Source organism: Tasmannia lanceolata, unplaced genomic scaffold, assembly GCF_043159265.1.
Source record: "Tasmannia lanceolata isolate RefF3 unplaced genomic scaffold, GAP_Taslan_0.1 ptg000023l, whole genome shotgun sequence".
Lineage (NCBI taxonomy): Eukaryota > Viridiplantae > Streptophyta > Magnoliopsida > Canellales > Winteraceae > Tasmannia > Tasmannia lanceolata.
Genome location: NW_027518700.1, coordinates 3,597,501 through 3,612,358, shown reverse-complemented (window position 1 = coordinate 3,612,358; position 14,858 = coordinate 3,597,501). Strand labels below are relative to the sequence as shown.

The 14,858-nt window shown below is 37.5% G+C and overlaps 1 protein-coding gene across 1 annotated transcript in view; it reads left to right on the top strand.

Annotated features, from left to right (window-relative positions):
• Window positions 1-1,768: 1,768 nt before the first annotated feature.
• The window catches only part of LOC143855677 (Phox (PX) domain-containing protein), a 30,311-nt gene continuing 17,221 nt past the window's right edge, over window positions 1,769-14,858 (top strand). The window contains exons 1-8 of the mRNA XM_077365743.1: window positions 1,769-2,218; window positions 3,301-3,426; window positions 3,552-3,650; window positions 7,576-7,668; window positions 9,481-9,589; window positions 10,521-11,347; window positions 14,215-14,379; window positions 14,478-14,720. Coding sequence (XP_077221858.1) covers window positions 2,129-2,218; window positions 3,301-3,426; window positions 3,552-3,650; window positions 7,576-7,668; window positions 9,481-9,589; window positions 10,521-11,347; window positions 14,215-14,379; window positions 14,478-14,720 — 1,752 coding nt within the window. The 5' untranslated portion in view covers window positions 1,769-2,128. The remainder of the gene's footprint in view (window positions 2,219-3,300; window positions 3,427-3,551; window positions 3,651-7,575; window positions 7,669-9,480; window positions 9,590-10,520; window positions 11,348-14,214; window positions 14,380-14,477; window positions 14,721-14,858) is intronic.

Sequence of the window (14,858 nt, the reverse complement as noted above, 5' to 3'; positions counted from 1 at the left end):
TAAAATCTCTATTTTAAGTCATGTGGGTTTGTTTTAGCCATTCTGCCATGTCAATTCTTTCTGATTACTATTTCCTTGCTTGTGTTCTGTATCGGGGTTGAGCCTTACCTCAATTGGTTAAAGCTTTGGTTTTTCAACCTTAGGTGGAAAGTTCATGTAACATATTGCTTAAAGTCTCGAATGTTAATGATGTTAGCAATAGATAGAGTGAATTTGAGACTGATGTTAGTGTTGGAAACAGGATCTATTAAGGTGGCCCACGCTGACTTTGCCTGGTTAATTATGGAAATTCTTAGATGTTTTCTAAATTAAGGGTCCTGGCTAACTAAACTCCCATGAGTTTAGTGCAATAAGGAAACTAACCGTAATCCCTAATCTTATAAATAGTGGTTGCTTAATGCAAGCAACCCGACAGAGTACGACTTTTTGGGTTTTCTCTCCTGTGGTCCTTCGTCTACCAAGAACGTCCCGGTGACTCCATTGATCAAAGCATAAAGACTTGGATAGATTTGAAGACTACTTCATACACTTGGTTGGTGAACAAATTATGCCCAGATAAGAGTGGCCAGTTATAAATTAGAAATATAGCTAAAAAATCACCTACTTTGGAAATTTTCCAAACTACCAAAATCATAGATCCAGCAGATTGTCCAGATCCGTCGACAGTCCTAATAATTTAATCTTAACTAAACCCCTGTGATTGTCTAACTCACTTGAATAATATATCCTACCCATTGGAGTTGTTCTCAATGTGAACACAGAATTGCTAGCTTATTCAAGGATAAAATAAATCCCAGCTTGCTATCCCTGTGGAGAACATCTCTATAATATGTTTATAATCTTTTGTCTCTAGTACTTTTCTTGTACCATGAGGATCAGGAATGGGGCTAGTTGGGATCCATTATAAATTTATAATACAATGAAGGAGGAAGTCTGAACTGAAGGGAGCCCTTGCAAAAAAGAGGTGAAAGGGCTCGCCCATGATGGTGATTTGCAGCCAATGGTCGAGCCCTTTCACCTCTTTTTTGCAAGGGCTCCCTTCAGTCTAGAACTCCTCATGCAAATTTATAGTATTGGTGGAGCTACCTCTGACTAATCCGAACCGTCCACTTCACAAAGCTCACCGTGGATCTCCCACAGCCCAAAATCATAACAACCCTAACTATCTAAATACATTTTGGAATTTGAATAAATGTGCACTCTAGATTATTATCTCATCTTGTAGGTGCCCGATTAGATGGTCAGGATAATCCAATCAGCAACTCTTAGGTGCCAATACAGAGCCAACATAGAAAGTAGGCCCCACTAATGGACGGTCTAGATTAATCAAATGATTTTTGGGGCACAACCTATTTACGTTGTGCCCAAACAGATGAACGGTTTGGATCATCAAAACGAGTGGGCCGTACCTACTTTTTTAGACTTCACGTGTTTTCACGGCCACCCATCGTATAAATTCTCTAGGCCAAGAATGCTAGTAATACTTCCACACCATTCATTAAAAACATATCACTGACCATCGGGGTATTTTAGTCTTTTCAGAAGGTATTTTTTCTCCTTTTACATACCACATGGCCCACATCTTCATCTTTTTATAAGTCGAAAAAAAATCTACCATGGGTAGTTTGGTCACAAACCGATGGCATGTTGTGATGACTGTATTTGTAAATTGTCAAACTAGGACTCTTTTTTGCAAATAAAGCAAAGTATGGGACTTTCTTCGACAAAAATCCCTTTTGTTTTACACCATTGTAAATGAATTGAAGACGGCCAAGCAGGACGCAAGATCTGTCATCCTCAAGAGCGTCCTGCTACCACTTTTCATCTCTTCAAAGGAGAAGACAGTTAGGTGGAGAGAGGGTTTGAGAGTCTCTACCAAAACCAAAGTAGATTCATTTCATTCAATTTTCAAAACCCAACGAGGGTTTTGAAAAATCGATTCAGAGAAAAATCGAATTCTGCACAAATCACATCCCCCTTTCAATTCCTTCTGATTTCGTAATTTCTCTTCTTTTCCCAATCGGATCGTCTGTAAAACCCTAACCCTAATTTTCCAATTCTTCCCCAATTTCAAAATCTGGAGAGACGTAGAGAGAGTGAGATCTCATCTTTTCTTCTCAAGCTTAAGATGCCGAAAAAGAGCCCTCCGAAACATCGCCATGACGGTTCTTCTCCGCTTCCTCTCGGCATGGACTGGAGTCCTCCCCCTAAAAAATGGGTATGATCTTGCATTGCTTTTGTTTTTGTCTGAATTTATGCTTTTTTTACTGTTGTTGTTTCCTAAATCAGTCGAATTTACTCTGACTGTTAGGTTTTTGATTCGGTTCATATGTTGAATTTACAGTGATGGTTTGGTTTCAGGTTTTAAATTTGTGATTTGGTTCCTCAGTCCAATTTACTCTAACTATTAGGTTTTTGATTCGGTTCATTTGTTGAATTTACTGTGATGGTTTGGTTTTAGGTTTTAAATTTGTGATTTGGTTCATCAGTCGAATTTACTGTGGTGGTTAGGTTTGTAATTCAGTTCATGCGTGGATGCCAATAGATTGAAGCTGCTGGTGGATGGATGGATCTGTGTTTGATTTGTTCTATTGGAAATAATTGGGTTTTTTTTTTATGATCAACATAGTCTGAACCGTTCTAAGAGGATAATTACTGTTTTTCTCGGTATAAAAGACTTGGAGGACGTTTGGATACAAGGATTTTATAATTTAGGGTTGTAAAATCCTTGATTTGACAGGCTAAAACCTGGATTTTATTAGCTAAAACCTGGATTGTACATTTTCAGGATTCTAAAATTCAAGTTTTAGCTCACAAAATCCAGATTTTAAATTTCAAAATTGAGGTTCTCAACAATCTTGGATAATTCTTGATTGCCGAAGCTAATGGCGATGCGCTTTTTCTCAAGTTGTGAATGTATTTTCAAATCTTCCTTGTATTACTTCCATTTCTGATCCAGTACTTTTTCTTTAATTTTGAGATCAGGGTAGTGCCGGATTTAGTTTTTGCTTTCCTACAACTCGGAGTATCTTTATTAGACTTGCGTCCTAGATTCTGTACCGTTTTATTTCTCTCGAGACTGACACTCCTCATTGAATTGGTTTATTGTTATACCTGAACTATACAGTTACAATTATGTTGTAGTTAGCATTTCCCAAACTAATAAGCTTTGTAAATACACTTTTTGAAGTTAATTTCCTTCATCTAAATCGAACCAGTGACCAGCAGCCATTCGTTTCTCCACGATCCTAAATTTGAACATTTTTAAGGGCCTCACGAAGTTTCCCTTCTGCTATGTAGGATGGAAGAGAGACTGTTTGGCCCCATGACCCTCACACAGGATGGAGTTACTGTGTTACAATTCCCTCTTGGATCATCCTACCTGAATCAAGAGCTACAGACGGCGGCTCGGATAATACTATAGTGGTGAGCTTTTCTTTTGCCTTCTGATGTTGCATCATCCTACCTGTATCTCTGTTTGATGCATTTAGATTTATATAGTATGTTTATCTGTCTCGTGCATTTTCCTCTTTAACTTCCTCGAGGGACAGTTTTACAGGGTCCACGTTGGTATACAATCTCCGGGGGGAATTAGTATTGCCCGAGGAATACTTCGAAGATTCAGTGACTTCCTGAAGCTATTTACTGCTGTAAGTTTGTGAATTTCATTTTGCTATTGGTACTGAAACCAATCCCCTTATGTTGTCATATATCGAAAGCAATGTTATTTCTTCTCGAGCATGCCTTTTCCACGAGTCTTGTTTTGAGCAGATATTTTATAGTTCCACCAGTAAAGGCTGTCCTCACCAAAGGAGAATAGTCCTTATCTATGTTTTTTTCTACTCTGTCTGCATTTAATACTTGTCACTGTAACTGTTTGGTTAAATTTCAGCTCAACTGCTAGATTTTTCTAAAGTTGAAGGTCATTTCTAACTATTATAATTTCTCAGTTGACTCTTTTGTAGACAGACAACTCCCAGATCAATTGTTAGTGAAAGGCTAAGAGGTTCACTGTTGCACTGTCCTGTGAGGCTAGGTGTGCTGTGCAACTCAAGGCATTAAGCATATTCCTCATGCCGTGTCACTTTCTGAACTATATGAAATTTAATAAAGCAAGGCAACCGTTTGGAAACAATATAGCTAAAGAAACATAGAAATATTATAAAAGAAAAGGAATATAAAGGGGAAATTTAGACACTAGAATACATTGAAAAGGGCATGAAAGTCTCATCAGTTCTAGAATTGGAGGGAATGATGATGGCTAATATTTTATTTGGCTAAGTTCTGATGTTGCACAACAGCAAGATCTGAGGGATCTGCAATGGATCCACTGTGTGGTATTGATCTGTTTTAGATTCCATGTATATTACAAACAAGTAACTGTTGTGGCCTATGGAGGGACTTACCATGTTTGGAGTCAACAAATTGATAACATTGTGGCTCCTTTATGTTGAAACCCTGTGGACAGTGGACTGTTTCAACTGAACTGATTGCTTTTGGTGAAATGCAGTGCAAGTGCAGTGCATATGACTGATGTAGATCCACTGGGTCAGGGACAGGACACATTTGGCTCTTATCCTGTGACTTATATGTAGCTACTAGGGTCATAACAGTCCTGCTCATCCCAGTTCTTAGAGACATCATGTTCTATTTCAAATAGTGTTACCTTGGTGGCCAATTAAAAATGCTAGAGGGTATGAAGTTAACTGGTATGTGTCCCTAGGCTCTATCAGTTGGGGTTTATTTTGTTATCCTTTTATTTATCAAATTAAATGTTAGCCTCCTGTATAGCGGAGATTAGAGATTTTCTCCATGGCATTGGGATAATAGAGGGCAGTCTCATAGATCGAATGATTGTGGAGGGAGGCTCTCTCTCAACGTCATCAGTTGGCTGAAGGGTAGTCATGCCCACCCTTGGAGATTTGCTCATTGGATTGATGAGATTTATGACCGAGTGGCGGGCTCATCCATTTCTTCCTAACATGTCAGGAGATCGGCAAACAATGGTAAATCACCCTTCACCATTCACCAAAAAATGTGAAAGAAGAGATAATATTTGATTCTTCTAGTCGAATGTACTCATGTATTTGAATCGGATCCTTGTCTTCCTCATAGAATCTTCTTTCTTTGTCCATTCCAGTACTCTTTGAATTTGCCTCTTCCTTCATCTCTCATCACCATGGTGGCATTACTGAAGGTTGTCTTGTGTAACTGTCTTGAACGTAGTCATATATTATGGGACTATCTATGTATAATAGTGGCATGCTGAAAGAACTAGTGGCAACTTGGGCTACTTGGACCATTTTTTCATGAAAGCTTGGTGCATCCTTCATATATTGGTTTGGCACAACCATTTGAAAGAATTGAATCTCGCCAAAGTATAAGAGGGCCAACTCTAGTAGTTGTAGTAGTGTAGGGGCACAAACGTAATAAGGCATTAGCGGTGGTTCATTTGTAAATTTCTCTTTTAATAGGGGTGTATGTGTATTCCTTTAAAGGATGGGCATTCATGTAATTGAGAGATGTAGTGAGGGCATTCTTGTAATGGGAGTAGTCTAGGCTTGGGCCCCACATAAATAGCCCTTTTTTGAATTTTGGAGGGACTTTGGCTGAGATTTGAATGGGAGGGAGACTTTTGCTGAGATTTGAATGGGTGAATTTAAAGCCCTATCTTGGGAGAGGAAAACTACACGTGTAAGAGGAACTTTGATAGATGTTAGAAGGGAATTCATGCTCAAGAAGGCCTTCCACTTCTTCTCAGATTGAATTTTCAGCTGAGCTAAGTTCTCTCTTAATGTTTTCTTCATTAAAATTCAATAAAATTTTAGTTCATCTCTGTTTTTTGCTCAGCTTCTTGTGTTCTCTATTCATTTCCAGCACAATTTCGGCATTTCTGCTCAATTTCTGTAATTTCCAGCGACATAGCGGTTTTAGGATGGTTTTGATCAGTTTTTGTGTTCAATTTCTCCTCATTCTGTTCTAAATAGTGCCTCTGATGAGATTTTATAAAATGCAGAAGTAGATCCCTCGAAGATCTACATCAAATTTGGTGCCAGAGCTTGAAATCTGCAAGAACTTCCCAAATTTCGAGTTGTTTCGACAAACTTTCAATCCTGATTCGAAATTCTTTTCATATGAGAAGAAATTTTCCATTTCTATCGGATCCTAACTTGATTTCCAGCATAAGTCTACATCAAAATCTCAGTTGCATTTAGCCTCCTTTTTTTTGTATATCTGTTGTCTTTCAAGGCCTTTTTCCAACTTTGAGTCTCTATGGGCCCTAGTTGAATTTTTTTGATTTCTTTTTGAGGTAAGACTTATACTTGATTCATGTCTTTACGCTAACAACAAAAATTCCATGCATTATGGGTGATCTTTGTGAGTCCCATTTATCTGATTTTTTTATTCAGAATACCTGATCTTGCTAGTTGGACCTACATGATTGCAATGTATGTACTTGAGCCAGTCTTTTCCATGCAGCTCAAGGTTGAAACAAATGTTCAATTCTGACTGTTCCCTCTTGACGGTTCATTTGCCGACAATCTGCCCAGATAAATAAAGAAATTAACCTAAAGATTACTTGTCAAATGATTCTGGAGCTTTGGCAGTAAAATGGAGAAGCTAAACCATTGGGTTTGGTGAGAGAGATACAAGTCACGGATACACTTGTCCTACGAATTGAGAAAGAGGCAGTCATCTCCTTAGGCATATCCCTATTTTATTATTATGATCCCACATATCTAGGGGACAATTGGGGGCAATTGCATATGCGAGATTGCATTCTCTCACTTAACATGGTCTTTGATTAGACTTGTGGATGATGGGACATGTCATTAGGAATGACAATCTTTATCCAACCTTCCAAATATAGAAGAGCACTAGGTGAGAGGATTCTGAACGAAACTGTATCAAATGCGAAAAAATTATTGTCATAGGATATCCATTTATACTTGGTTCTAAGAATTGTCTTTTTTGCAGTTGTTTAACCTAAAATTTCTTATCTCACTTGATCTGAAATACTGCATTTGGGTGGATGGGATAACTGATAAGTTATAAGCTCAAAGTTTCAGAGATATCATAAGTTGGTGAATGTCAACTTTGTACTGTTGTGCTAGTCCTCGTGTTTCATATCTTTGCTATGTTTGGTATCAGTTTTCTACTTTAATGAGCTTCCCTAATAAATTCTATATTTGAAAGGAGTCTGTACTCTTAGTGTCCATTGGAATCATTGTTAAGCCATCTTTCAAGTAATATCATCTGGTTTTTAAAGTTTTTGCAGATCTATGATGTGTGATATGGTATTGTAGCCATGTTTGGTTTTCTGAACTCCAAGCAAACCACTTTCTATGCATATTTATGTTTGATTGTTTTCTTAGCTTGGTGACTGTATAAAATGTCATACCAGTATTTAAAAAAAAAATGAAAGAAAATTCTTATTTTTTGTACATAGTACACTATTCAATTTGACTGGTTTGATTATATGCCAGGGGAAAGACCTGAAAATTTCTTGATTTTGTTCTCATTGTGATTTGTCTTGGGACATTTTCCTTACTGCTCTTTTACTGTATTTTGTAGCTTAAGCGGTTGTTTCCCAAGAAAAGTCTCCCACCAGCCCCTCCAAAGCATGCCTTTTTGAGAATTAATTCCAGCCGCCCACTCTTGGAAGATGTAGGTACCATGTTTCGTATATCTTGTATAGTTTGCATTTGATATGTTGTTTGGTTAGTCGATCTTTTGAGATGGCATTTCCCTTTGCCTTTTCTTGATTGAGAATCAAATTCTGTAGTAAGTGTATTTTTCCAGCCTATGAGATTGTTTATAACACCAACCTCATTTTATTCTGGTCCATCAAGTGATATCTCCTTGCATATTTTGGGTTATCTGATATCTCCTTACATATTTTGGGTTATTATCATCATGGAGTTAGACTCTTTTTGTACTAATAACAGTCATTGAATAAGTTAATTACTCAATTTGTATATGTTATTTAATATATCTACTTAATCTCTATTAGTCATGTGATATATCTACATATTTGAGTCTCTTAATGGTATGGTCCTAGGTGCTCCTGCTTCTTGAATGTGAATAAAATATAATTTTTGCTACTTGGAAGCAAAGAAAGGCTGAACCTTCTACCGCAAGGCATCTAATCCAGAATCAATTTGTTTTAAATCTATATGGTCTGTTGCAGAAGAACCTGTGCATAAGTTTACCTACTACACACACACACACACACACACACATATATATATATATATATATATATATATATATATATATATATATATATATATATATGAGAAAAGAGAAGGTACTCCCTGGAGTAGATAACTTATCTACTCCCTACCTTAAAATAACAGTTGGGGCCACATGGTTTGGGTGATCCAAAGCATTCATTTGATGGGCCCTCACATAGATAGGGAGTGCCCAAAAAATCAGCTCTATAGGATCATCCTAACCCTATGAACTGTAGAGGCAAAAATGGACGTGTATAAACCTGCACAAATCTGTCCATTTTTTGCCCCCACAGTTCATAGGGTTAGGATGATCCTATCGAGCTGATTTTTTGGGCACACCCTATCTATGTGAGGGCACATCAAATGAATGCTTTGGATCATCCAAACAATGTGGCCCCAACGTTATTTTAAGGTAGGGAGTAGATAAGTTATCTACTCCAGGGAGTACCTTCTCTTTTCTCTCTCTCTCTCTCTCTCTATATATATATATATATATATCCCTCCCATTATTATCTCATGTAATTGGAAAAAAGACATATTCGTGCACTGATGCTGAAGCTTATAGAAAGGAGCCATGGTGGCCTTGCGGGTTTTCTAGTCCTGATGACACTGTCATCATTATTTGCCACTGGGGATGGAATCAAGGTAATTACTGCTGGCCGTCCAACAGCCATAATTTCGCATGGGTTTTGGAGTATGATTTGCTGAAAATGTTTAAACCGATGTTTAAATACTCGGACTCGGATGAGAACTTGGCGAATGTAAACCCAAACCGACTCGGCTGGTAGTGATTGATTCGGGGATTATACAGTGGTTTTGACAAGTTTGAGAGCTGCTGAACTGAAAGTTTTGTGCACACTTAAAAAATAAATAAATAACTTGGAGATGTTTCTTTCTTGGTTCTTTTTTACCTGCTTTTCTTAAACTTGGATCTCCTGGTTTCTTGTTTCTTGCTCTTTCCCTGTAAATGGAAGCACCTTTTACTCGAAAGGGGAAGGAAGAGAGACATTAAAATGTGCAGTTTAATGTTTCTTCAAAGTTTAAACATTCACTTACCGCAAGTATACATATTCTCGGCGCAAAAGTGATTTATTATATCCATTTCAAAAAATAGTGATTTATTCAATACCTATCAGAAGATATGTAATATCTTATTGAAGAAACTGGGTGTTGCTTAGAAAATCCTATAGTAAATATCTTTACTAAGTGATTAATGTTCTCAAAATGGCTAGTTTTGTTGCAGAGAAGGTATGCTTTGGAGGAGTGGATGGGTAAGTTACTGTCTGACATTGATTTGTCTAGAAGTGTTCCAGTGGCATCCTTTCTCGAACTAGAAGCTGCTGCAAGGTCATGTAGGTGTTTCTTTAATGAATCAGTTATCCTTATGCTATTTATCATAATTGCATTTAATTTAGCACATTTAATTGAGGCAATATAAAAAAAGGGCGGCCCAGTGTACGAGGCTCCCGCCATTGCAGGGTTTGGGGAGGGCTAGATGTACACAGCCTTACCCCTGCTTTGCAGAGAGGCTGTTTCCATAATTGAGGCAGTATACATATCACAAATTTTCAACTATCTTATGTCGGACAAAAGGTAAAACCAGGCCGTGTTTGATGCTAATCACATATAGCCTGCCTATGTCTGGCCATGAAATGGGATCCTGGTCTGCCTCTCTCTCTGTAGAGCCTCTTTTCATGGAAAATTGGGGTGCAACTCGCGTCGGGTTGATGCCAACCCGAACCCGACCTGAGGAACCATTTACTCAACCCAACCCCGACTCGACTCGACTTGATTTCCAACCTGATGAGGGTTCAATCCAACCCGACCTGAGGAACCCTTTTTTCCAACCAGAATCCTACCCGACCCGAGTTCAACCTGACCCAACCCGAATTTTTAAGCTTACCAAAAAAAAAAAAACAATTGATTAAAAATGTCGGGTTTCACTCGGGTTGGGTTGCCCAAGCCCTCAACCCAAACCCGACCTGAACTCAACCCAGGCTGGAAAAACTCAACCCGACCGCGACCCAAACTCAACCCGACCCGACTTTTTTTTTTTCTGGTTGAACCTGACCCGAGTTGCACCCCTAGAAAATTGCTCGAGGGTTGCATGCTATTGGCATCAAACACTGTGCGATTGCACCGACTCTCTCTTGCCTATTGTGCTCCATTGTTGCTTTTTGATTTGAATTATTTCACCTCCAAATATTGTTGCTATGTTTTCTGAATAGTTATACATGTTCTAACTGTGCTAACATGTCCCTTTCACTTAATTGTTTTTTGCAGTTCATGATGCAAACCAAGACACTTTAGAATCAAATCCTAATGGTGATAGTGTGGTCTCTTTACTTCGATTACAACCCACATCAAGTGCTTCTGTTGTTGCGGGTAGTTCATCGGCTGCATCTAAGACTCTGTCAATCACACCGGACTATGGTAGTGACAACACTTACGAAGCATCAGATCTGGGAACACCAAGGCGAGGAAAGGATAATGGTTCTGAAATGGGTACTGAAGATTTATTACTGGACCAAGACTTGAATGCAGAAATAGGAATGCTTATGAATTATCACATGCCTAATATTGATAACGGTCTTTTGATAGGAGACTCTATTTTAGAGCAGTTTGAAGAGTTACCTAAGAATAAAATGCGTGTTAAAAAAGAGAAAAATGTTCTAGGCAAGGATACACTTCACGGAGATGCTTCAAAGAATACCTTTCATCCCAGAGACAAGGTGGACTTCCTGTCGGAGCTAGACCGCGATAAGCTTTCAGGTCATGCTCGAAGACTCTCTACTGAGAGTGGTGGAAGTGACGTAAGTTCTATAAGAGGCAGCGAAGTCTCAAATACTGTGGCGACTAACTCACTTGGTGATGGCACCGTTGACCTTCCTGGAGATGGAGGGGCTCAAACTGCTATGGGGTTTTTTGGCAACAGAGAGTTGCAATTTCCAAGTGATGGACTGGCGGTTCTTCCATTGGATCAGCGCCATAAAATGAATAGGGTTCTTACAACCATGCAAAGAAGACTAGGTACAGCAAAAACAGACATGGAGGATCTTATTGCAAGGTTAAATCAAGAAATAGCTGTGAAAGAATACCTTGCTACAAAGGTACAGCTCTGTTCATTGTTATCCATCGTATATTTCGGAACTAAGTTGAGTTCTTACCTTTATTCAGACTCCATGTCTATTTGTGTCACAATTATCTTTTATACGTCTTTTTATCTTTTTTTTTTTCACTTCGATAAGTTTTGATTACTTCATAATGTATTCATATAAATGTTTACTCATATCAGAACCTAATAGCGCTTCTTTCAAAAAAAATAAAATAAATTATCGTATAATATAAATATCTTATATGTAATAATGTGATATCTATACGACATTACATTCTAGTTGATTATTTTCGTCCATAAATTTGTACTGGTAGTTGGCATTGCCACACGTGGATGGTAAAAGGAAATTCTTGTCACCTTTACTAATATCATTTGGTTTTGATAGCTATGTTCTTTCCAGCCTAGACCATTAGAGGTATTTCGGCTATTCTCCCAGAGAGTTTGATAATTTAATTTTAGTAATAAATTAAAATCTAAATTTTGAAGCGATAGATAAGGGGGGTAGATTATGAGTTTATTATTTTCTTTTCTAAAAAGCCATGTTAGTCATTTGTGAACTCAGTAGGACTTCTACGGTCTTTAGTCCTCTATAAAAAAGTTGAGGAGGTTTCAATATTCTGTTTCTAATAGCAAGGGTATATTAGTTCAAAATTTTGTTACTTAGTCATACAACCAAAGAAGGGTTTTTGTTATTTTACCAGCCAAATTTATGTAATGTATGATATCTATAATTCTAGATTAATATAGGGGAAATTAGGGGTGACTCTGGAAGCCAACTAATAACGAACGTTTTACTTGATGATAGGAAAGTCATATTTGATATATTTACAATTTTATTATTTTTTGCACTTACATGGTTGAGTTATAATTGTCTTTGTTGATGAGTTTCTTTTCTTCACAAGTAGTTTAATACTTCAATGCTTGAGAAGTATTTTGGTGTATAACAATTGAGTATATCATTGCTCCCTGTCCATGATTAAAAGGTGGTTTGTGAGCCGAAAAGGAGGACGGCCTTGGCATTGGAAGCATAGTTTTAAATTTCGTCCGAAATATTTCGCTTTCAGTCCAAACCAAAACCGAAAGTACATTGAATTGGATTTTTACATGATTTCCCCGAAATTTTTGGAATTTCGCCAAAATCCAAAATTTCAGGAATTACACCAAAATCTAAAATTTCTTTTTTCACCCTTATCGACTAAATTTCTACCGAAATGTAAGTATTTAATATTTCGGTAGAAATTCGAAAAAACCGAATTTTTTGACAAAGTTTTATATGATTTCCGCCTTGATTAGAAGCTTGAGAATGATGAATAAGGATTTTCTCAATAAATGGTTGTGGAGCTTTGGAGAGGACATAGTTTGTCTCCGAAGAGTGGTTGTTAAGTATGCTTCTAGGATTTATTTATTTATTTATTATTATTATTATTATTATTATTATTATTTTGGTTGGGGGGTCTCCACACTCCAGTTTATGAGTATAGAGCTCAAGGTACCAGTGTCTGGTACTTTTCAAAAAAAGAAGAAGGTACCAGTGTCTGGTGTGGTGTCATCTACCTCTACCTGTTGGTGTACATATGCAACCCCACTTTGAGTCTATCCTTTCCTCATTGAGATGTTTGTAGTCCAAATTATAATGATTCAGAAGCGATAATATGCTTAGTTTGAAAATCGTAGATCTAAGAATTTTTGAAGTTTGCTTCCGCCATAATTTACACATAATGGGTTGAATGAGAGATCGTTTTGCTATTATTGTAACTTTTTATCTACATAAAGCGGTGATGTCTCATCTAAGTTTGAAGTTCCATCGATGATCTTCATGGTAGTCGTATCTGATTTGAAGCGATCTTTTATTCCCTGCAATGTTAGCAAGTTAGAATTGGACATGGAATTCCCCAGCAGATTGGGCAAGTCATCTGAGTCAGACGTGTTATTCATTGATTAGTAGACAGGGTATTACTTTTCAGACTTCAAACCTGAATAAATCTTTTTTTTTTTTGCATGGTAGGGCCTTTCATTAAATAAAAAAGACCGAGGAGGTCTAGGCATACAAAGAACAAACATAGATAAAAAAGAAAGACACCGAGAAATACAATAATTAAAATGCTCCCCCCCCCCCCCCCCCCCGGCGGGCAGTCCGAGATGAAAAGCTTAGGGAGGGAGGAAATCAAACAGTTTCAAGCCCTCCCTCGATGTACCTTGCCTGGCTAACCTGTCAGCTGCCTCATTAGCCGATCGCCTAACATGAATGAATGATATACTTGCTCCACAAACCCTGTCTAGGATCTCATCAAAGAAGGGGGCAAATCTCCAAGGATACAAGTGTAAGCCTTTAAGCAATCTAATCACATTGAAAGAGCCCCCCCTTCACCACCACTTAGTTAAGAACTTCATTTTCAAGTAAATTAAATGTTATCAATAAGAAAATTGTGTTAACATTGATTGTGAGCATGTTATGCAAGATTATAGGTACATAAATTAGCATCTAACTTTAGAAATGTCTAATACACCTATTTCGTGACATCATTGTTACAGTTTGAATTCTTGGGTTGCTGAATGCATTTACCGAAGAGACCTTGACATATCTCTTTTGCTTGTCTGAAAAGTTTTTTGTATCAATCAAGCTTCTACAAATAACCCTCTAGGCCATGTACCGAAGAGACCTTGACATATCTCTTTTGCTTGTCTGAAATTTTTTTTGAATCAATCAAGCTTCTACAAATAACCCTCTAGGCCATGTAATCAAATCCGGATTACACTATTTATGCCATTCATTGGATTCGAGGACTCCTTGGGATTGTATTCTTACCCTTTTATGGTTGTTACTGTGGTTGTAATTTATATATTGTGATCCCATGTGCCCAGGTCAAAGATTTGAGTGTGGAACTTGAGAGTACTAAACAGAGAAGTAGAGAAAATCTGCAGCAAGCCATCTTAGTTGAAAGGGAAAGAGTCACCCAAATGCAATGGGATATCGAGGAACTTCGGAGAAAATCTTTGGAGTTGGAATCAAAACTGAAGTTTGAACAGGTTCTTTTATATCTTACTTGTCAACCTATTCATTAGATGATTGTAAATTTATTTTGCTATTCCACTGGGACGTAATAAATGCTCATGTTGTATTTCAGGATGAAAAGATTGATGCTGAGTCAGCAAAAATATCTGCCGTTGGTGAGAATGAATTGTTACTACAGGAGTTAAATCTTACAAGAGAACAGCTTGAGAACTTACAGAAGTGTAAAGAAGATATGGAGATGAAATCAAAGGCAGACATTAAAGTTCTTGTTAAAGAAGTTAAATTTCTCAGGAAAGCTCAGACAGATCTGAAGCAAGAGCTTAATCAATCTCTGATGGAGAAGGCTGAACTAGAGGTAGTTGTTAATTCATGATAGCCAATGTTGTTTTAAAGTTATACACAAGTAGTGTTGTTGAGTATTTTGACTATTTATAATTTTGGAATTGAAATTGCTTCAACTTTGAAATGTTAACTATAAGGAGCGAGTCAACCT